Here is a 16,484-nt window from a genome sequence, read left to right on the forward strand (position 1 = left end):
TCTAGCACAAGTCTTAGCTACATTTAATAGGTTACTATGTTAGTATCAATGTTATATTTTGGGTGGTAATAGATACATATTGAAAACAATGATCCTATTACATTACAGTAATCTAATAAAATATAAACACTGTATAAATACATAGTCCTAATGTGTTAAAAGAGCCAAATAATAAATCCATAAATATATTTTATAGAGGACAATATGGACTAGCAGTGTAGGGAAGCTGTTTATTTTCTGAAAATGACTATATTATGGAATAATGTGGATGATATATATATATATATATAGGATATCTCATTTCCCTCCTGCCTTTTTTTTTCCCCACAGTGTAAAAGAAGCCTGTATTGTTCTGAATCTGAATGTTGGTTCCGCCCTACTTCTGAAGGATGTCCTGCAGTCAGCTTCAGGCCAGCCCTCTGCCACAGCCGCATTAAATGAAGTTGGAATTTACAAACTGGCTCAACAAGATGTTGAGATTCTGCTTAATTTGAGGACAAACTGGCCTAACACTGGAAAATAATGCATCTTTTTTTGTTTTGGAGTTTTGGGTTTTAACAAAGAGGAAGCCAAATTGGATTTCAAGTTAAATGACAATGTTCTGAATTAATGAAACTGGACAGTTGAAAACTTTACAGAATCATTTAATCTTGGACTTATAGTGTAATTAAAATGATGACCATATTTCCTCAGTCCTCTTGTTCCTAAGAAAACAAAAACAGAAAACTCAGAAGCCAGGAAAATGCAGAATAATTGCATTTAGAAATACATGTCTACTGAATAAGATACAAGAGCAGAGATAATAAATTACGACAAATTTTCATCCTATGCTAATTAAGGGAAACTGTTGTAGATAATCAAACACAGCAAATAAATTTTTAAAAAATCACTTTAGAATGCATGTTTATAATTAGAAGTTCCTATATCTGGCTTGGAAATTCACTGTATTTCCTATAAGAGAACATGAGATGGTGACTAAAATAGAATTGATTTCATTTTTCCACAAATGTCCTTATATTTGTCCTTCCTAGGGGCGCCTAGGTAGCTCAGTGGGTTAAGCATCGGACTCCTGCTGTCAGCTCAGGTCATGATCTCAGGGTCCTCATATTAAGAACCAAGCTGGGGCTCTGCACTCAGCAGGGAGTCTGCTGGAGGTTCTCTCTCTCCCACCCCCCCACCCCGCATGTGCTCATTATTGCTCTCTCTCATAAGTAAATTTTTTAAAATAAATAAATAAATTGGGCAGCCCAGGTGGCTCAGCGGTTTAGCGCCACCTTCAGCCCAGGGCCTGATCCTGGCGACCTGGGACCAAGTCCCATGTTGGGCTCCCTGCATAGAGTCTGCTTCTCCCTCTGCCTGTGTCTCGGCCTCTCTGTGTCTCTCATGAATAAATAAAATATTTAAATAAATGAATGAATAATAAAATCCTTCCTAGTTCCATTCCATATGACAGTGGGCAGCCTTTCCTTTTGGATGAAACATTTCAGGCCAGAGTACTGTGTTTCAGTCCTTCCTCCAGGGTAGTGATGGGAACTAAACACTTTTTGTTTAATATTTATGTAACTGGCAATGAGTTGGGAATCTTAAGCTTTTTATTCTTCCTACTTTTCCATGGCTTTGGACTCTAATGATTTCTTGATTAATAAGTCCTTAAGAGAACAAAATATTTAAAGAAATTGAGTTACATTGATTAAAAGCCTTCTACAACTATTAAATTTTATTCATTTTTTTTCCTGACTTAGCATTTAGTTAGTACTTTTTTTTTTCTTAGTACTTTTCAAGGTGTAATACATCAAATCTAAAATTGTGAGGCTGAGGGCCTAGTGGCTTAGCGCCACCTTCTCCAGGGCGGAATCCGAGACCCGGGATCAAGTCCCATGTCAACCTCCCTGCATGGAGCCTGCTTCTCCCTCTGCCTGTGTCTCTGCCTGTCATGAATAAATAAATAAAATCTTAAAAAGAAAATAATAATAAAATAAAATTGTCAGGTTGGGGCAGCCCTGGTGGCTCGGTGGTTTGGCGCCGCCTTCAGCCCAGGGCGTGATCCTGGAGACCCAGGATCGAGTTCCATGCTGGGCTCCCTGCCCTGTGTGGGGCCTGCTTCTCCCTCTGCCTGTGTCTTGGCCTCTCTGTGTCTCTCATGAGTGAATGGATAAAATCTTAAAAAATAAATAAATAAATAAAATTGTGAAGCTGGCATGCAGCCTATACTGTTTTTGTTTTGTTTTAAGTAAGCTCTACACCCAACGTGGGGCTTGAATTCACAATCCCAAGATCAAGAGTCGCATGCTCTACTGACTGAGCCAGCCAGGTGCCCTGCCCTGTAATTTATACTATCAATAAATATTTACTTGGTAATAAATAATTTTGAGGAAATACTTTGAGAAAACTTCTATTACCCCACATTTTATTTATTTATTTATTTAAATATTTTATTGGGGGGGGCGATCCCTGGGTGGCTCAGTGGTTGAGCGCCTGCCTTCGGCCCAGGGCATGATCCTGGAGACCTGGGATCAAGTCCTGCATCAGGCTCCCTGCATGGAGCCTGCTTCTCCCTGTGCCTGTGTCTCTGCCCCCCTGCCCTGTCTCTCATAAATAAATAAAATCTTAAAAAAAAAAAAAAGGATTTTATTGGTTTATTCACAGGAGACACAGAAATACAGAGACGTAGGCAGAGGGAGAAGCAGGCTCCATGTAGGGAGCCCGATGCGGGACTCGATCCAGGGAATCCAGGATCCCGCCCTGAGCCAAAGGCAGGTGCTCAAACACTGAGCCACCCAGGCATCCCTATTACTCCATATTTTATAGAGAGATTTTGTAACTAGTGTCTTGGGGTCAAAGTTTTTCTGTAGTTCTAGCAGACTGGGTCTTCTCTACCTCATTTTTTGAGAATTGCTGGGCTTTCCCATTGAGAAAAGAATGAAGCTGCCCACGGAACTTCTAATTCCAGACTTTACTGTCACTCCTTGCTTTCTAGACAGGTGAAAGTTTCAAGGCAATGAAATGTTTGCCAAATGATAGGAACTTCTGTTTTAAATTACTTTAAATTACATTGTACTTCAAAATCATGTCATACTATTTAAGTATCAGTCATGTAAAAATAAACTTACACTTCAGCTCTGAATTTATCCAAAGTTATTATATGTCCATCATCTATTAAAACTTCATCTTTATTCAACAGACCCAGGGTTTTTAGGGCTATAAAACCACAACGAGAAGAAAGGAAAATTTATGAAGCATTATTTTCAACTAGGGTAAGTTATGGAATGAGTGCAAACTATTACTTCAATTGGTAGATGATACTGACCTTCTTTGTACTGCACAAATGATATGGTGCCTTTACTTGAAGTGTCCATCATCTCAAACATAGCCACAATGTTAGAGTGATCCATAAAGAAAGGAAAGGCCACGCCTGTTATTTTGGCAATTCTCAGTCGTTCCAATATAGTTATTAAATACTCTCTTGGTTTTTCTGTAAAAGAATAGTTTCAGTTCTTTCTGATATAAAATTAAGATCTATCACAAATGGAAATAGTCATTATTAAATAACTATGTTCAAGGTACTAGGCACTGGGTGAAAACCTTGCTTACATGAAAAACAATACATTAAACACATATAGAAAGTGCTCTATCCCAAATATGGGACCTGGGTATTTTTTTTATTTTTTATTACTCTTTAAAAAAATTTTATTGATTTATTCATGAGAGACACACAGAGAAAGAGGCAGAGACATAGGCAGACGGAGAAGCAGGCTCCCTGCGGGGAACCTGATACAGGACTCAATCCCAGGACTCCAGGATCATGCCCTGAGCCCAAGGCAACGCTCAGCTGCTGAGCCACCCAGGCGTCCACTGGGTATTTTTTAAAGCTGCTCAGGTGATTCTAATTTACAGACAAGTGTCAAAAACTGAAAGAAATAAATTTTTAAAAGTACAGCATGATTCAGGGAAGGTGGTCAGCGAAAAGAAAGGATAAAATGTAAATAAAAACAGAGACTCTTAGATTAATATATTTTTCTTTTTTTTTTTTTAATTTTATTTATTTATTTATGATAGGCACAGTGAGAGAGACAGGCAGAGACACAGGCAGAGGAAGAAGCAGGCTCCATGCACCGGGAGCCTGACGTGGGATTCGATCCCGGGTCTCCAGGATCGCGCCCTGGGCCAAAGGCAGGCGCTAAACCGCTGCGCCACCCAGGGATCCCTAATATATTTTTCCATTAGGAAGCGTAAGTGTTCACTTCTAACATAAAAGCAGTAATTTGAATAAATAGGGTATCTCTCACTTAAGCAATATGAAAGATAAAAAAAAGATCAATCCATTTTCCAGAAATAATGCAGGTGGAAGCAGCTGCAGAAGGCGCAGCTTTTTAAGCAGAAGCAGGAGCAGCTTAAATATGAATGCCACCCACTACACACACACAGTGATTATGTATTTCTTTTAAAAACTTTTTCTTGGGATCCCTGGGTGTCTCAGCAGTTGAGCATCTGCCTTCGGCCCAGGGCGTGATCCTGGGGTCCCGGGATCGAGTCCCAAGTCGGGCTCCCTGCAGGGAGCCTGCTTCTCCCTCTGCCTATGTCTCTGCCTCTTTCTCTCTGTGCCTCTCATGAATAATAAATAAAATCTTTAAAAAAATAAAAATATAAAAACTTTTTCTTGAGAATTTTATAAATTTATAAAAGTAGGAAAGTATAATGAACCCATCAATCAACTTTAACTTAAAATCTGTGGCCAGTTTCATTTCACCATCATCTCACCCAAGTCCCCTCCTTCCTGTATTATCTGGAAGTAAATTACAGTGATAATATTCATTAATAAATATTTGAGCATATACCTCCAAAAGTTTAAGGACTTCTTTTGAGATATAACTGACATGTACCATTGTATAAGATAACATGTTGATTTGATACATTTATATCTTGCAGTATGACTGTCACTAACATTAGTTGACATCTTTATCACATCACATAATTATTTCTTTTTTGGGGTGGGAATAATTAAGATCTAGTCTCTTAGCAAGCTTGATGTTTATAATACAGTAATACTGTAAGCACTATGCTGTGCATTGGATTTCCAAGACTTCTCTACTAGTTGCAGGTGGAGGAACAGCTCTAAACCCCCCCACCTCCCACCCAGTAACCATTCTACTGTTTTAACAACTTTGGCTTCTTTAGATTCCTCATATAAGTGATATGCAGTATTTGTCCTTCTCTGACTGAGCTCACTTAGCATATCCTCAAGAGGCATCCATGTTGCAAATGGCAGGATCTCCTTTCTCATGGCTGAATAATATTCCATTGTATAAATATACCACATCTTCTTATTCATTCATCTGTAGGCAGATGCTTAGATTGTTTCCTTATCTTGGCTATTGTGAATCATGCAGCAATAAACAGGAGAGTGCTAATATCTCCTTCATATCCTGATTTCATTTCCTTTGGATATATACCCAGAAGTGGAAATGCTGGAGCACACAGCAGTTCTGATTTTAATTTTTTGAGTAACCCCCGTAATATTTTCTATAGTGGCTGCGCTAAATTACATTCCTACCAACAGTGCATGAGGGTCCCTTTTTCTCCACATTCTTACTTGTTATCTTTGCCTCTTTTGTAACAGCCATTTTGATGTGTGAGGTGGTATCTCCTGGTTTTGATTTGCATTTTCCTGATGATTAATGGTGTTAAACATCTTTGTATGTACCTGCAAGCAATTGTAGGTCTTTTTTTTTCTTTTGAAAAAATGTCTATTTTGTTCCTCTGCCCATTTTTTTTAAGTCTATTTATTTTTTTTAGTAATCTCTATGCCCAATGTGGGGCTCAAACTCACAAACACAAGATCAAGAGTCGCATGCTTCCAAATGAGCCAGTCTGGAGCCTGCCTTGCCCATTTTTAAATCAGATTTTTTGTTACTGAATTGTAGGTGTTCTTTATATATTTTAGACCTTTTTTAAAAAATTTATTTATTTATTCATGAGACACACAGAGAGAGAGGCAGAGACACAGGCAGAGGGAGAAGCAGGCTCCATGCAGGGAGCCTGATGTGGGACTCGATCCCGGGACTCCAGGATCACATCCTGGGCCGAAGGCAGATGCTCAACTGCTGAGCCACCCAGGTGTCCCTATAAATAAAATCTTAAAAAAAAAAAAAAAATCTCTCGTGCCTTTTTGAACAGATTTTAACAGACTGTAGAAACAAATGGGTTACTAAAGGCAGTCACACCATGTATGCAATCTTCTGTTGCTTCTCTCTAAACTATTTATCAAATTCAGAAAGAGAAAAAAGGCCAACTTTGAATTTCAGTTCACTACTTTTTTCTTTTCTTTTTTTAAAATTTTCTTTATGATAGTCACACACAAGGAGAGGGAGAAGCAGGCTCCATGCACCGGGAGCCCAACGTGGGATTCGATCCCGGGTCTCCAGGATTGGGCCCTGGGCCAAAGGCAGGTGCTAAACTGCTGTGCCACCCAGGGATCCCCTCAGTTCACTACTTTTTAAGGACATGGTAAGTAAATAATGTTAATGGAACTTGCGGTGTTTCTCTGATGAAGGATTTTTACTGTATATCCTTCAGACCGCACGAGATGTTATAATGCTTATGTCTGGAATCTATAATTTATACTCTGCCTGCATCTCAAAATATTTTGAAAATGCTTACAACAGAAATAATAAAGGTATTAACGTTAGGCACCTGGGTGGCTCAGCCAGTTAAGTGTCTGCCTTCGGCTCAGGGTCATGATCTCAGGGTCCCGGGATGGAGCCCCACATGGGACTCCCTGCTCCTTGGGCATCTGATGCTCCCTCTCCCTCCGCCTGCCTCCCTCTGCTTTGCGCTCTCTCTCTTTATACCTTCATATCTTTTAAAAAAAGATATTAACTCCAATAATTTTTTATTTTTAAGTGATCTCTCTATCCAACATGGGGCTTAAACTCACAACCCCGAGAACAGGAGTTGTGTGCTACACCGACTGAGCCAGCAAGCCACCCCAAAAGATTTAACTTTTTAAAACAGGAAGGGAGGTGCCTGGGTGGCTCAGTTGCTTAAGCATCTGCCTTCAGCTCAGGTCATGATCTTGGGATCAAGCCCTGCATCAGGCTCCTTACTCAGCGAGGAGTCTACTTCTCCCTCTCCCTCTAACCCTTCCTAGCCCGTGCTCACTCACTTGGCTCCTTCAAATAAAAAAATAAAATATTTTTAAAAATTAAAATAGGGGGATCCCCGGGTGGCTCAGCGGTTTAGCGCCTGCCTTTGGCCCAGGGCGCGATCCTGGAGTCCGGGGATCGAGTCCCACGTTGGGCTCCCGGCATGGAGCCTGCTTCTCCGTCCTCCTGTGTCTCTGCCTCTCTCTCTATCATAAATAAATAAATAAATCTTAAAAAAAAAAAATTGAATTTAAAAAATTTGTTAAAAAAAATTTAAAATAAAAAAATAAAGAAATAAAACATGAAGGGAAGATCCAAATGTTACTATCCACCTAAGTTATTATATAAAATTCAGCTGATAATGACAGTTTTCCAAGGGAAACAAAACCTCAAGTTCAACATCTTAATAATAGCTAATATTTATTGAGCCCTCACTACGTGCTTGGTATTCCACATAACCAACAGTTTCCTAAGACCCACAGCTAGTATAAGTCAAGGCAGTGTGTTCCCTAAAATTTGCAGGCTTTATCATACTCTAACTGAAATATGGGAAGCACTGGACTCCCCAAACCTACTCAGCTATGATAGTCTCTAGAGTTTTCCACCTCTATAACTCTCAAAGATATCTTTTTTTTTTAAAGATTTTATTTATTTATTCATGAGAGACAGAGACACAGGCAGAGAGAGAAGCAGGCTCCATGCAGGGAGCCTGATGTGGGACTCGATCCTGGGACTCCAGGATCATGACCTGAGCCAAAGGCAGACACTTAACCACTGAACCACCCAGGTGTCCCTCTCAAAGATATCTTATCTTCACTCAGCAGCATCTCTCATCTGGGTTACAACTGTCTCCTTTTTAAAAATGAAATTCTAATTTTATGAAAGGCCTCCCCTAAGCATTTATACTGTCTCTTTCTACAGCACAGAACTGTCACTGGGAAGTGACACATTTTCCTACCGAATGACTTCGGGTTATGTTAGGTTTTGCTGTTAAATGAGTTATGAAAATCTGTTGGTTTTCAGAGCGTTTACAATTTTGAAGTTGAAGATGAGGGATTGTAGACCTGTCCCCTCAACAGCAGGAATGCAATCAAACTGTGTGGTCTTATTTTCCATAAATCCCTTACAATCCAAGGTTTTCAAACTGGGATACATGTCATAATGCCAGAGGTTTCATAAAGACCCAAGAGAACATAGTGTTTCCTCCTGAGAATGAATCATATCGAGGTGAGAAAAATGTGACGTTTATAGTAAGAAATGGATAGATCTGTAGGAGAACAAGACTTGTAAATTTTTAGGGTAAAACAAGTTATTCCAAAGAAACTTGTTAGCAGCATCAGGCTAAGGTCTGACACCAAAAGTACAAGTCCTCTCTCCTCTGCTCCTCAGGGGATCCGGGCAGGGAACGTTGAGATGCACTGCCCTGTACCTGGGACGCCAGCCAAACCCCTTGGCTCTTCCTCAGTATTTCTTCCCCCGTGGTTTGCCCTGCCCTCCCCATCCTCTTTGGAGTTTGCAGAGATGTCTCAAGAAATTTACACTGTTACAGGAGGTAAGGTAACAGCATCTCAGTTTCTTACAATAATTATTTAAATTCTGAATGTGATGGGATTGTGTTATTAACCGTGTATCTGCTACCAGACTTCCCCTTCCTATTCTCTGCTGAGAGAATGTGTCTTTATCTTGGATTCTCTTTTCCCCATCATGCCTTCCACAGGTTAATTCATCTCCCACAGGTGAGTTCAAAACCTTTTATGTTAAAAGGAAAAAATGAATCCCTGAGATACTACGTTGGTTGACATCAGAAAGAGCTTGAGAGGAGGAGGCCAGGAAAGAAGCAGGAGACAGAAAAAAAAAAAATCTACAAATTAAGAAAGACCACAAAGTACCTACCAGCACAGTGGATTAGGAAAAACAAAGATGAACCCACTTCAAGGCATATAAACATTTAGAACACCAGGGATAAAATAAAAAGACAATCCTAAAAACTTCCAGAGGAAGAAAAAAAGTCTTAAACACATCAAGAACCTGATGATGTCTTGACATCAGACTCTTCAGAGCAACAGTGGCAACTAGAAGACAATGGTGCAATGCCCTCCAAATTCTGAGGGCAATATTCTCTAACCAGGAATTGTATCTACCCTAGTTATCGTCATATTTGAGTGTAGGATGAGACATTTTTCAGATAGGAGTTCTCAAAATATTTACTGCTCCAATGAAGCACACTCTCAGGGAGCCATATCTAGAGGATATGTCCCCCTAGAGGAAGAGGGAAAAAAAAGCAAAAACAGAGGGCCACCCAAGACCATAAAACAAACAGGCTGTAAGCACAGGAGAGAGGTGAAGAGGATTAGTGTCGGAGAGAGGGAAACCCCTGAAGTCCAGCCATCCAGCAGAGTGGCTGAGCCATCGGGCCAGCTGGGAGCCGAGAACAGAGAGCTGGGGGATGTGCGAGGGTGGTGAGTTCCGGATGAATCTCCTTTCCTACTGAGAGGAGATCTCTGCTTAGGACAAAAAAGAGGATATTGATGAATCAGTGGTAATGACACAGAAAATGTAAGTAAACATTTAAGGGGCAGCCCCAGTGGCTCAGTGGTTTAGCACCTGCCTTCAGCCCAGGGCCTGACCCTAGAGACCCAGGATCGAGTCCCACGTCGGGCTCCCTGCATGGAGCCTGCTTCTCCTTCTGCCTATGTCTCTGCCTCTTCCTCTCTCTGTGTCTCTCATGAATAAATAAAAATCTTAAAAAAAATTTAAAATGTAGTATTATGAACTTCAGGGAAATCAAGAAAGGACATAATCCTAGCATCTTCCTGCTACGGCCATCCTACTGTATGCACCAGCTGTGGATATTTGCCTAATGATAATAATAATGTAAATTCTGAATACTGGCCACACCAAAATCGAATTCTAACCTTATTGGCAAGGTGGGGGTGAGGGGGAACAGGTGTGAGCGTGCCCACGCCCACGCGCGTGCACGTGTGTAGGAGAGCTGAAGTCTCACCTTACCTAGTATAAAGCTGAATCTGGACCTGGAGGGCTGGGGGGACGTTAGTAAGTAGCAGCACAAGTCTGTGATTTAGGAACATCGGGGTCAACAGCTAAAGGAGCTGGAAATCATTTGTTCTGTAGAGCAGGGATCCGGGACAGGGAGGGAAATGCTGTCATTCACTATGAGCCCTGGAGTAGTTTTTGATTTTAAACCTCGTAGGGGGAATCCCTGGGTGGCGCAGCGGTTTGGCGCCTGCCTTCGGCCCAGGGCGCGACCCTGGAGACCCGGGATCGAGTCCCGCGTCGGGCTCCCCGCATGGAGCCTGCTTCTCCCTCTGCCTGTGTCTCTGCCTCTCTCTCTCTATCGTAAATAAAAATAAATCTTAAAAAAAAAAAAAACCTCGTAGGTATGCTTTAATAAATCAAAATGAAACATCTGCTGGAGGACGCCCGGGTGGCTCAGGGGGTCGAGCGTCCGCCTGCGGCTCGGGTCGTGACCCCGGGGTCCCGGGATCGAGTCCCGCGTCGGGCTCCCTGCCTGGAGCCTGCTTCTCCCTGTGTCTGTGTCTCCGCCTCTCTCTGTGTCTCTCGTGAATAAATAAATAGAATCTTAAAAAGAAGAGACACCTGCTAGTTGCCAGGCAGAGGGATGCTATTCGTTATTATTCATTTATTATTTCTCCCCCGCGCGCCGCGCCGTGAGATCCGTACTTCCTCCCCATCCGCCCCCCGGCCTCCCTCCCACCGCCGGGCCCCCGCGCTCGCCCGCGCCCCGGCCACGCCAGCCCCGGGAGAGGCGGCCTGTGACGGAGGCCGCGGCGCCGGCCGAGACGCGGGCGAGCGCGGGGCGGGGGTCCCGGGAAGGGAGCCGGCGGCCGCGCGGGAGACCGGGCTGGGGGGAACCGAGCGCCGGAGGGGCAGGCAAGACTCTCACCAGGCCGGAAGAAGAGCAGAGCGCTGGTGAGGTAGCTCAGCAGCTCCATAATCCGATGTTTCTCCAAATAATTCCTGGCCTCCAGCTCCCGGCTGCCGCCCGCTTGCATGGCGCTGCGTGGGGGCGTTGCTAGGCGACCGGGCGGCGTCGCGGCCGGCGGGCTCCACCCCCTCCGCCCGGCGCGGTCGGGTGACGCGCCTCCGGTAGGGGGCGACCCCGGGCGTGGAGCGAGGAAGCCGCGGCGGCGGGGGCGGGGCCTCGCTGTGTGGGCGGGGCCTCGTGGTGATGGGGCGGGCCTCGCTGTGTGGGCGGGGCCTCGGGGCGGGGGCGGGCCTCGCGGCGATACGGGCGGGGCCTCGTGACTGTGTGGGCGGGGCTTCGCGGTGGTGTGGGCGGGGCCTAGTGGCGGGGGCGGGGCCTCGCGGATGCCCGGGCGTCAGTGCGGAGCCCCCTGAGGGCGCGCCGGGGGGTTCCCCACCCCGGCAGCCGCGGGCTGGGCCTGATTGCCTTTTCCTGTTTTTGTCTCTAGCACCCAGCTCGGAACTTGTTGATCCGGTGAATGAGACCTCGGGGTCTAATAACAGGATGAACTGATAACAGAGGGGCTTGCGTAATTGCAGGGGGTGCAGTGGAGAGGACCCCCTGCCTGCAGCACAGCGCGGGCCGCGGGGCGGGAAAACCGCACTTTCCTCCCCGGATTGTGGGTCCGGAAGGATGCTGGGATCCTGAGCTGCATCCTGAGCTCCCCCTCTCTGCCGGCCTGACAGAGTCCCTCGGGCAGGAGAGGGAGAGCCGCCGAGTAAGACGGGGTGCAGGTGCGGGGAGGCCGCCACGCAACTGCTGTTGTAGCTTGGAAGCTAGACTCTAGGCTGGGACTTATGTCCCTGAGGCCCAGGCTCTGAAGTCTGAGCTATCCCTCAACAGGCACTTCAAGGAAGGAAAAGACAAACGGCCAATAAACATCTGAAAATATTCTCAGCCTCTTCAGCAATCCTGTAAACGAATTAAAACTGCAAGAAAATGCCGTTCGACGCGTACCGGACTGGTAAAAGGAAGTTGGATAACATCGAGGGCTGGCGAGGATACAAACAAGACGGTGATGTAGGGAGCGTAAATTAGAACAGCCACTTTGGGAAAACTATTTGGAATTATCTTGATGATACAAGCATGTTTCTGCGCTATGATGCAGAGGCCCCTCCTAGAGCAGCTCTTGTCCAGGTGCGCCAGGATGTAGATCCAAGGGGGGTCACAGGCTGTTCATGACAGCAAACACTAACAGTCCCGAAGTTCATCAAGAATAAATGGATTAGGGGGATCCCTGGGTGGCGCAGTGGTTTGGCGCCTGCCTTTGGCCCAGGGCGCGATCCTGGAGACCCGGGATCGAATCCCACGTCGGGCTCCCTGCATGGAGCCTGCTTCTCCCTCTGCCTGTGTCTCTGCCTCTCTCTCTCTCTCTCACTATCATAAATAAATGAAAATTAAAAAAAAAAAAAAAGAATAAATGGATTAGGGATCCCTGGGTGGCGCAGCGGTTTGGCGCCTGCCTTTGGCCCAGGGCGCGATCCTGGAGACCCGGGATCGAATCCCACGTAGGGCTCCCGGTGCATGGAGCCTGCTTCTCCCTCTGCCTGTGTCTCTGCCTCTCTCTCTCTCTCTCTCTCTGTGTGACTATCATAAATAAATAAAAATTAAAAAAAAAACTTAAAAAAAAAAAAGAATAAATGGATTAGGGGCGCCTCAGGGGTTGAGCGTCTGCCTTTGGCTCAGGGCGAGATCCCAGAGTCCCGGGATCGAGTCCTACATCGGGCTCCCTGCAGGAAGCCTGCTTCTCCCTCTGCCTGTGTCTCTACCTCTCTCTCTGTGAAATAAATAAAATCTTTAAAAAAATACAATGGATCAAAAAAACTATAGTATATTACCAATGGAATGCTATAAAGCATTACAACAACGCATTGTAGCTACTTGCAATGATATAGGTGAATCTTAAAAGCATCTTATTGTCTCCAGAATACTGCTATAGAAATCAATTTATATAAAGCTTAAAAACATACAGAACTAAATAATATAATCTTTACAGATTATAACATATGTAGGAAATCTATTAAGAAATGCAAGGAGACACCCGGGTGGCTCAGCAGTTAAGCGTCTGCCTTCAGCCCAGGGCGTGATCCTGGAGTCCCAGGATGGAGCCCCCTGTCAGGCTCCCCACAGGGAGCCTGCTTCTCCCTCTGTGTGTGTCTCTGCCTCTCTCTGTGTCTCTCATAAATAAATAAAATAAAACCTTAAAGAGAAAGAAAGAAAGAAAAGCAAGGGAATTATACACAAAATTCAGTGTAGTGTTTGCCCTGGAGGGAAAGGAAAGGGAATGGGATTTGGGGGGACTATCCTGAGGATTTTAGGTGTAATGGCAATAAGATTTTTCTTTACCTGAGTAGTGGGTGTGCAGGTGTTCTTGGACAATGATTCTTCATATGTATTTTACAAATTTTAAACTCTCAGCATTTAATAATAATTTTTAAGCAATTGAAAAATAGAGGATGGAGCTAAGAACCAGAAAGGCAATTCCAGGAAACTGAACCAAGCCTGAAACAGAAGGTAGCTGAGGTGCTGAGAACATGTGGGACTGAACCTTCAGAGGTTGAGCCTCCCTTGAGAATTCTGTGCTCCGAGGATCTGAGAAAACTAGAGAAGGAGACTGGATGGCCAGTGGTTGGGAGCTTGGTACAACCTTGAGCAAAGGGTGGTGGGGGGGGAGGGGAACGATGCTCTTTGTCTTCGAAGTCTGAAGTAGGTGTTCCAAGAAGGAGGAATCATTTCTCTGAAATGATCTGAAAATCGTATGCCCAAATTTGCAACACAGCTTAGGTTTCTAAGAAAGAGAATATTTCAGGATGACGTGGGAGAGTGCTTTGCTAACTTTTTAGCAGCAGCCTCCTTTGAAGAAATCATTCGTGGAATCCGCACACGTAGAACAGATAAAGGCGAGCACTGTGTCAGGATTCACATACAATGACGGGGTCCCATTATCTAAGCTACTTTGATTGGACATCCTGGCGACAGAATTAACTGGAGCCTAGAGAGCCCTGCTAGAACGAGGCTGACAAAGCGGATGCAGTACTCCGGGGCCTGTGGACCCTAAGGGCCAGATTGGACCCCTGGTTCGTATTGGGTTCTGGGGAGAATCTGAAACTACTGATGTGGGGTTTTATTCTTCAATGTGTGTGTGTTTTAAAACTTTATTTATTTGGGAGAGAGAGAGAGAGAGAGAGTAAAAGCAGGGGGAGGGAAGAGGGAGAAGCAGACTCCCCACTGAGCCAGAAGCCCGATATAGACCTGGATCCCAGGACTCTGAGATCATGGCCTGAGCCAAAGGTAGACCCTTAACCGACTGAGCCATCCAGGCTCACCTCTTCAATGTGTTTTGAACCTTCTTTTGGGGACTTGCTTTATGCTCCCTGGTGGAGGTGACAGTGGAGCACAAACAGCAAAGCCTAACATATGTGCCCCCCTTCAAATCATGACCACCTAAATGCTTGACCCTTCAGGGGTGACCGAAGCTGTGTGATCACTGTGGGCAGTGACTGGCTCAGCACAGCGAGGCCAGGCAATGGCTGGTGGCTGGAAATGGAGAGAGACCCAGTTGGTTAAGCATCAGGCCCAGGGTTTTGGCTCGGGGCAGGGTGTCAGGGGTTGTGGGTCGGAGCCCTCAGCCAGGCTCCGTGCTCCGCAGGGGGTCTGCTGCTCCTGCTCCCTCTGCTTCTCCCTGGCTCGTGCTCACTTTCTCTCTCTCTCTCTAATAAATGAATAAAATCTTTAAAAAAAACTGTCCGGAGTGTTCCTCAATGGGGGGGAGAAGACTGCACGGTGGTGCCCTGGAGACAGTGGCCTCCGCCTGGTGCCCTGAACTCGAGGCCTTTGGGCCTCTCCCTTGGATCTTCATTTCCTCTCCGTGGCTCCTCGGTCCCTGAGAATGGCTCTGTTCTTTGAGCCTCAGATGACACTAGAACCGTGACCCCGAGACGCAGCAGTCTGGGCCTCCCCCCCCCCAGGGCCTGGAGTCTGGCCAGGTCCACCCTTGGCTCCGCGGCCTGTGCCGCCTGGCCTGGCTCCTCTGTGCACGCACCACGGCCCCGAGGCCCGGGGAACAGGCCCCGCCCAAGAGAAGGTCCAGGTGCCACCTAGTGGAGTCGGCGATCCATCGTGGTTGATGCCCTTCCTTAAGCCACTTTGGGCTTAGTCAGCACCATGGGCTGGGTCCTTCTCAGCCTCCCCATCGCCCTCCTCCTCTTGTTGCTAATCCCTTGCTGGTTTGGGGAGCAACTCCTGGGGGAGCGTTAGTGCAGGGGCTCCCAGTCGGACGGCACCTTAGAACCAGAAAGTACTAGGCTGAGCCCCATTCGGGGCACCTGACCTGGACTCTCTTGAGTTGGGGCCCGAATATTGGCAGTTCTGTTGTTGTTTCAAACAGCATGATCGAAGCATAATTAACATTGAACAAACCACACATTTTTAAGGTGTACTCTTTTTTTTTAAAGATTTTATTTATTTATTCATGAGAGACAGAGAGAGAGAGAGAGAGAGAGGCAGAGACACAGGCAGAGGGAGAAGCAGGCTCCATGCAGGGAGCCCGATGTGGGACTTGATCCCGGGACCCCAGGATCACACCCTGGGCCGAAGGTGGGCACTAAACTACTGAGCCACCCAGGGATCCCCCCGACCACCTCTCTTTACAGCAGTTTTACCACTGGCCATTAATAACTCTGCCATCTTGGGCAAAACATCTAAATTCTCTGCCTCAGTTTTCCCATGGATATACCGAGAATAACTTCTCTTCCTCATAGGGGGATGTCTTGAGGACCAAATGAGCTCCTTAATGTAAAGCTATTTTTTAAAAAAATGGTGCCTGGCATGTACTAAACGCTACATAAGTGTTTGCTTTTTTTTTTTTTTTTTTTTTTTTAGTGATAGTCACACACAGAGAGAGAGGGGCAGAGACACAGGTAGAGGGAGAAGCAGGCTTCATGCACCGGGAGCCCGACATGGGATTCAATCCCGGGTCTCCAGGATCACACCCTAGGCCAAAGGCAGGCGCTAAACCCTGCGCCACCCAGGGATCCCAGTGTTTCCTATTATTATCTTAACAGTCTTGTTAAAATGAGAAGGGGAAATCATGGCTAAGGCCCGGGAATCTCCACAACCCCTGCCCGCAGGCCGTCCCACTTGGTTCCCCACTGTAGGACTTTCTGGGGTAACATTTCTGATTTTGTATCGCAGCTTTAAGAAACTACAGACTCTTGGTTCTGTGTGACCATGCGGGAGGAGCTAAAGGTCTATTTGCTTTACACTCAAAAGTTCTCCTGCAGGGGCACCTGGGTGGCTCAGTGGATCGAGCTCAGGTCATGATCCTTGGGTCCTGG

The 16,484-nt window shown here is 45.6% G+C and overlaps 2 protein-coding genes across 3 annotated transcripts in view; one reads left to right on the forward strand and one right to left on the reverse strand.

The window, feature by feature from the left end:
- Window positions 1-2,197, forward strand: part of RINT1 (RAD50 interactor 1) — a 34,763-nt gene extending 32,566 nt beyond the window's left edge. For both annotated transcript variants that reach the window (XM_072791518.1, XM_072791519.1), the window contains exon 15: window positions 331-2,197. In XM_072791518.1, coding sequence (XP_072647619.1) covers window positions 331-523 — 193 coding nt within the window. In that variant the 3' untranslated portion in view covers window positions 524-2,197. The remainder of the gene's footprint in view (window positions 1-330) is intronic.
- EFCAB10 (EF-hand calcium binding domain 10) lies at window positions 629-11,357 on the reverse strand. Its single transcript, XM_072791524.1, has 4 exons — window positions 11,068-11,357; window positions 3,308-3,472; window positions 3,111-3,198; window positions 629-704 (listed from the first exon to the last, which is right to left on the reverse strand). The coding sequence occupies exons 1-4, from the start codon at window positions 11,174-11,176 to the stop codon at window positions 668-670; spliced, it is 399 nt and encodes a 132-aa protein (XP_072647625.1). The 5' UTR covers window positions 11,177-11,357; the 3' UTR covers window positions 629-667.
- Window positions 11,358-16,484: the final 5,127 nt, after the last annotated feature.

This window comes from Canis lupus, chromosome 21 (genome assembly GCF_048164855.1).
Source record: "Canis lupus baileyi chromosome 21, mCanLup2.hap1, whole genome shotgun sequence".
Classification (NCBI taxonomy): Eukaryota; Metazoa; Chordata; class Mammalia; order Carnivora; family Canidae; genus Canis; species Canis lupus.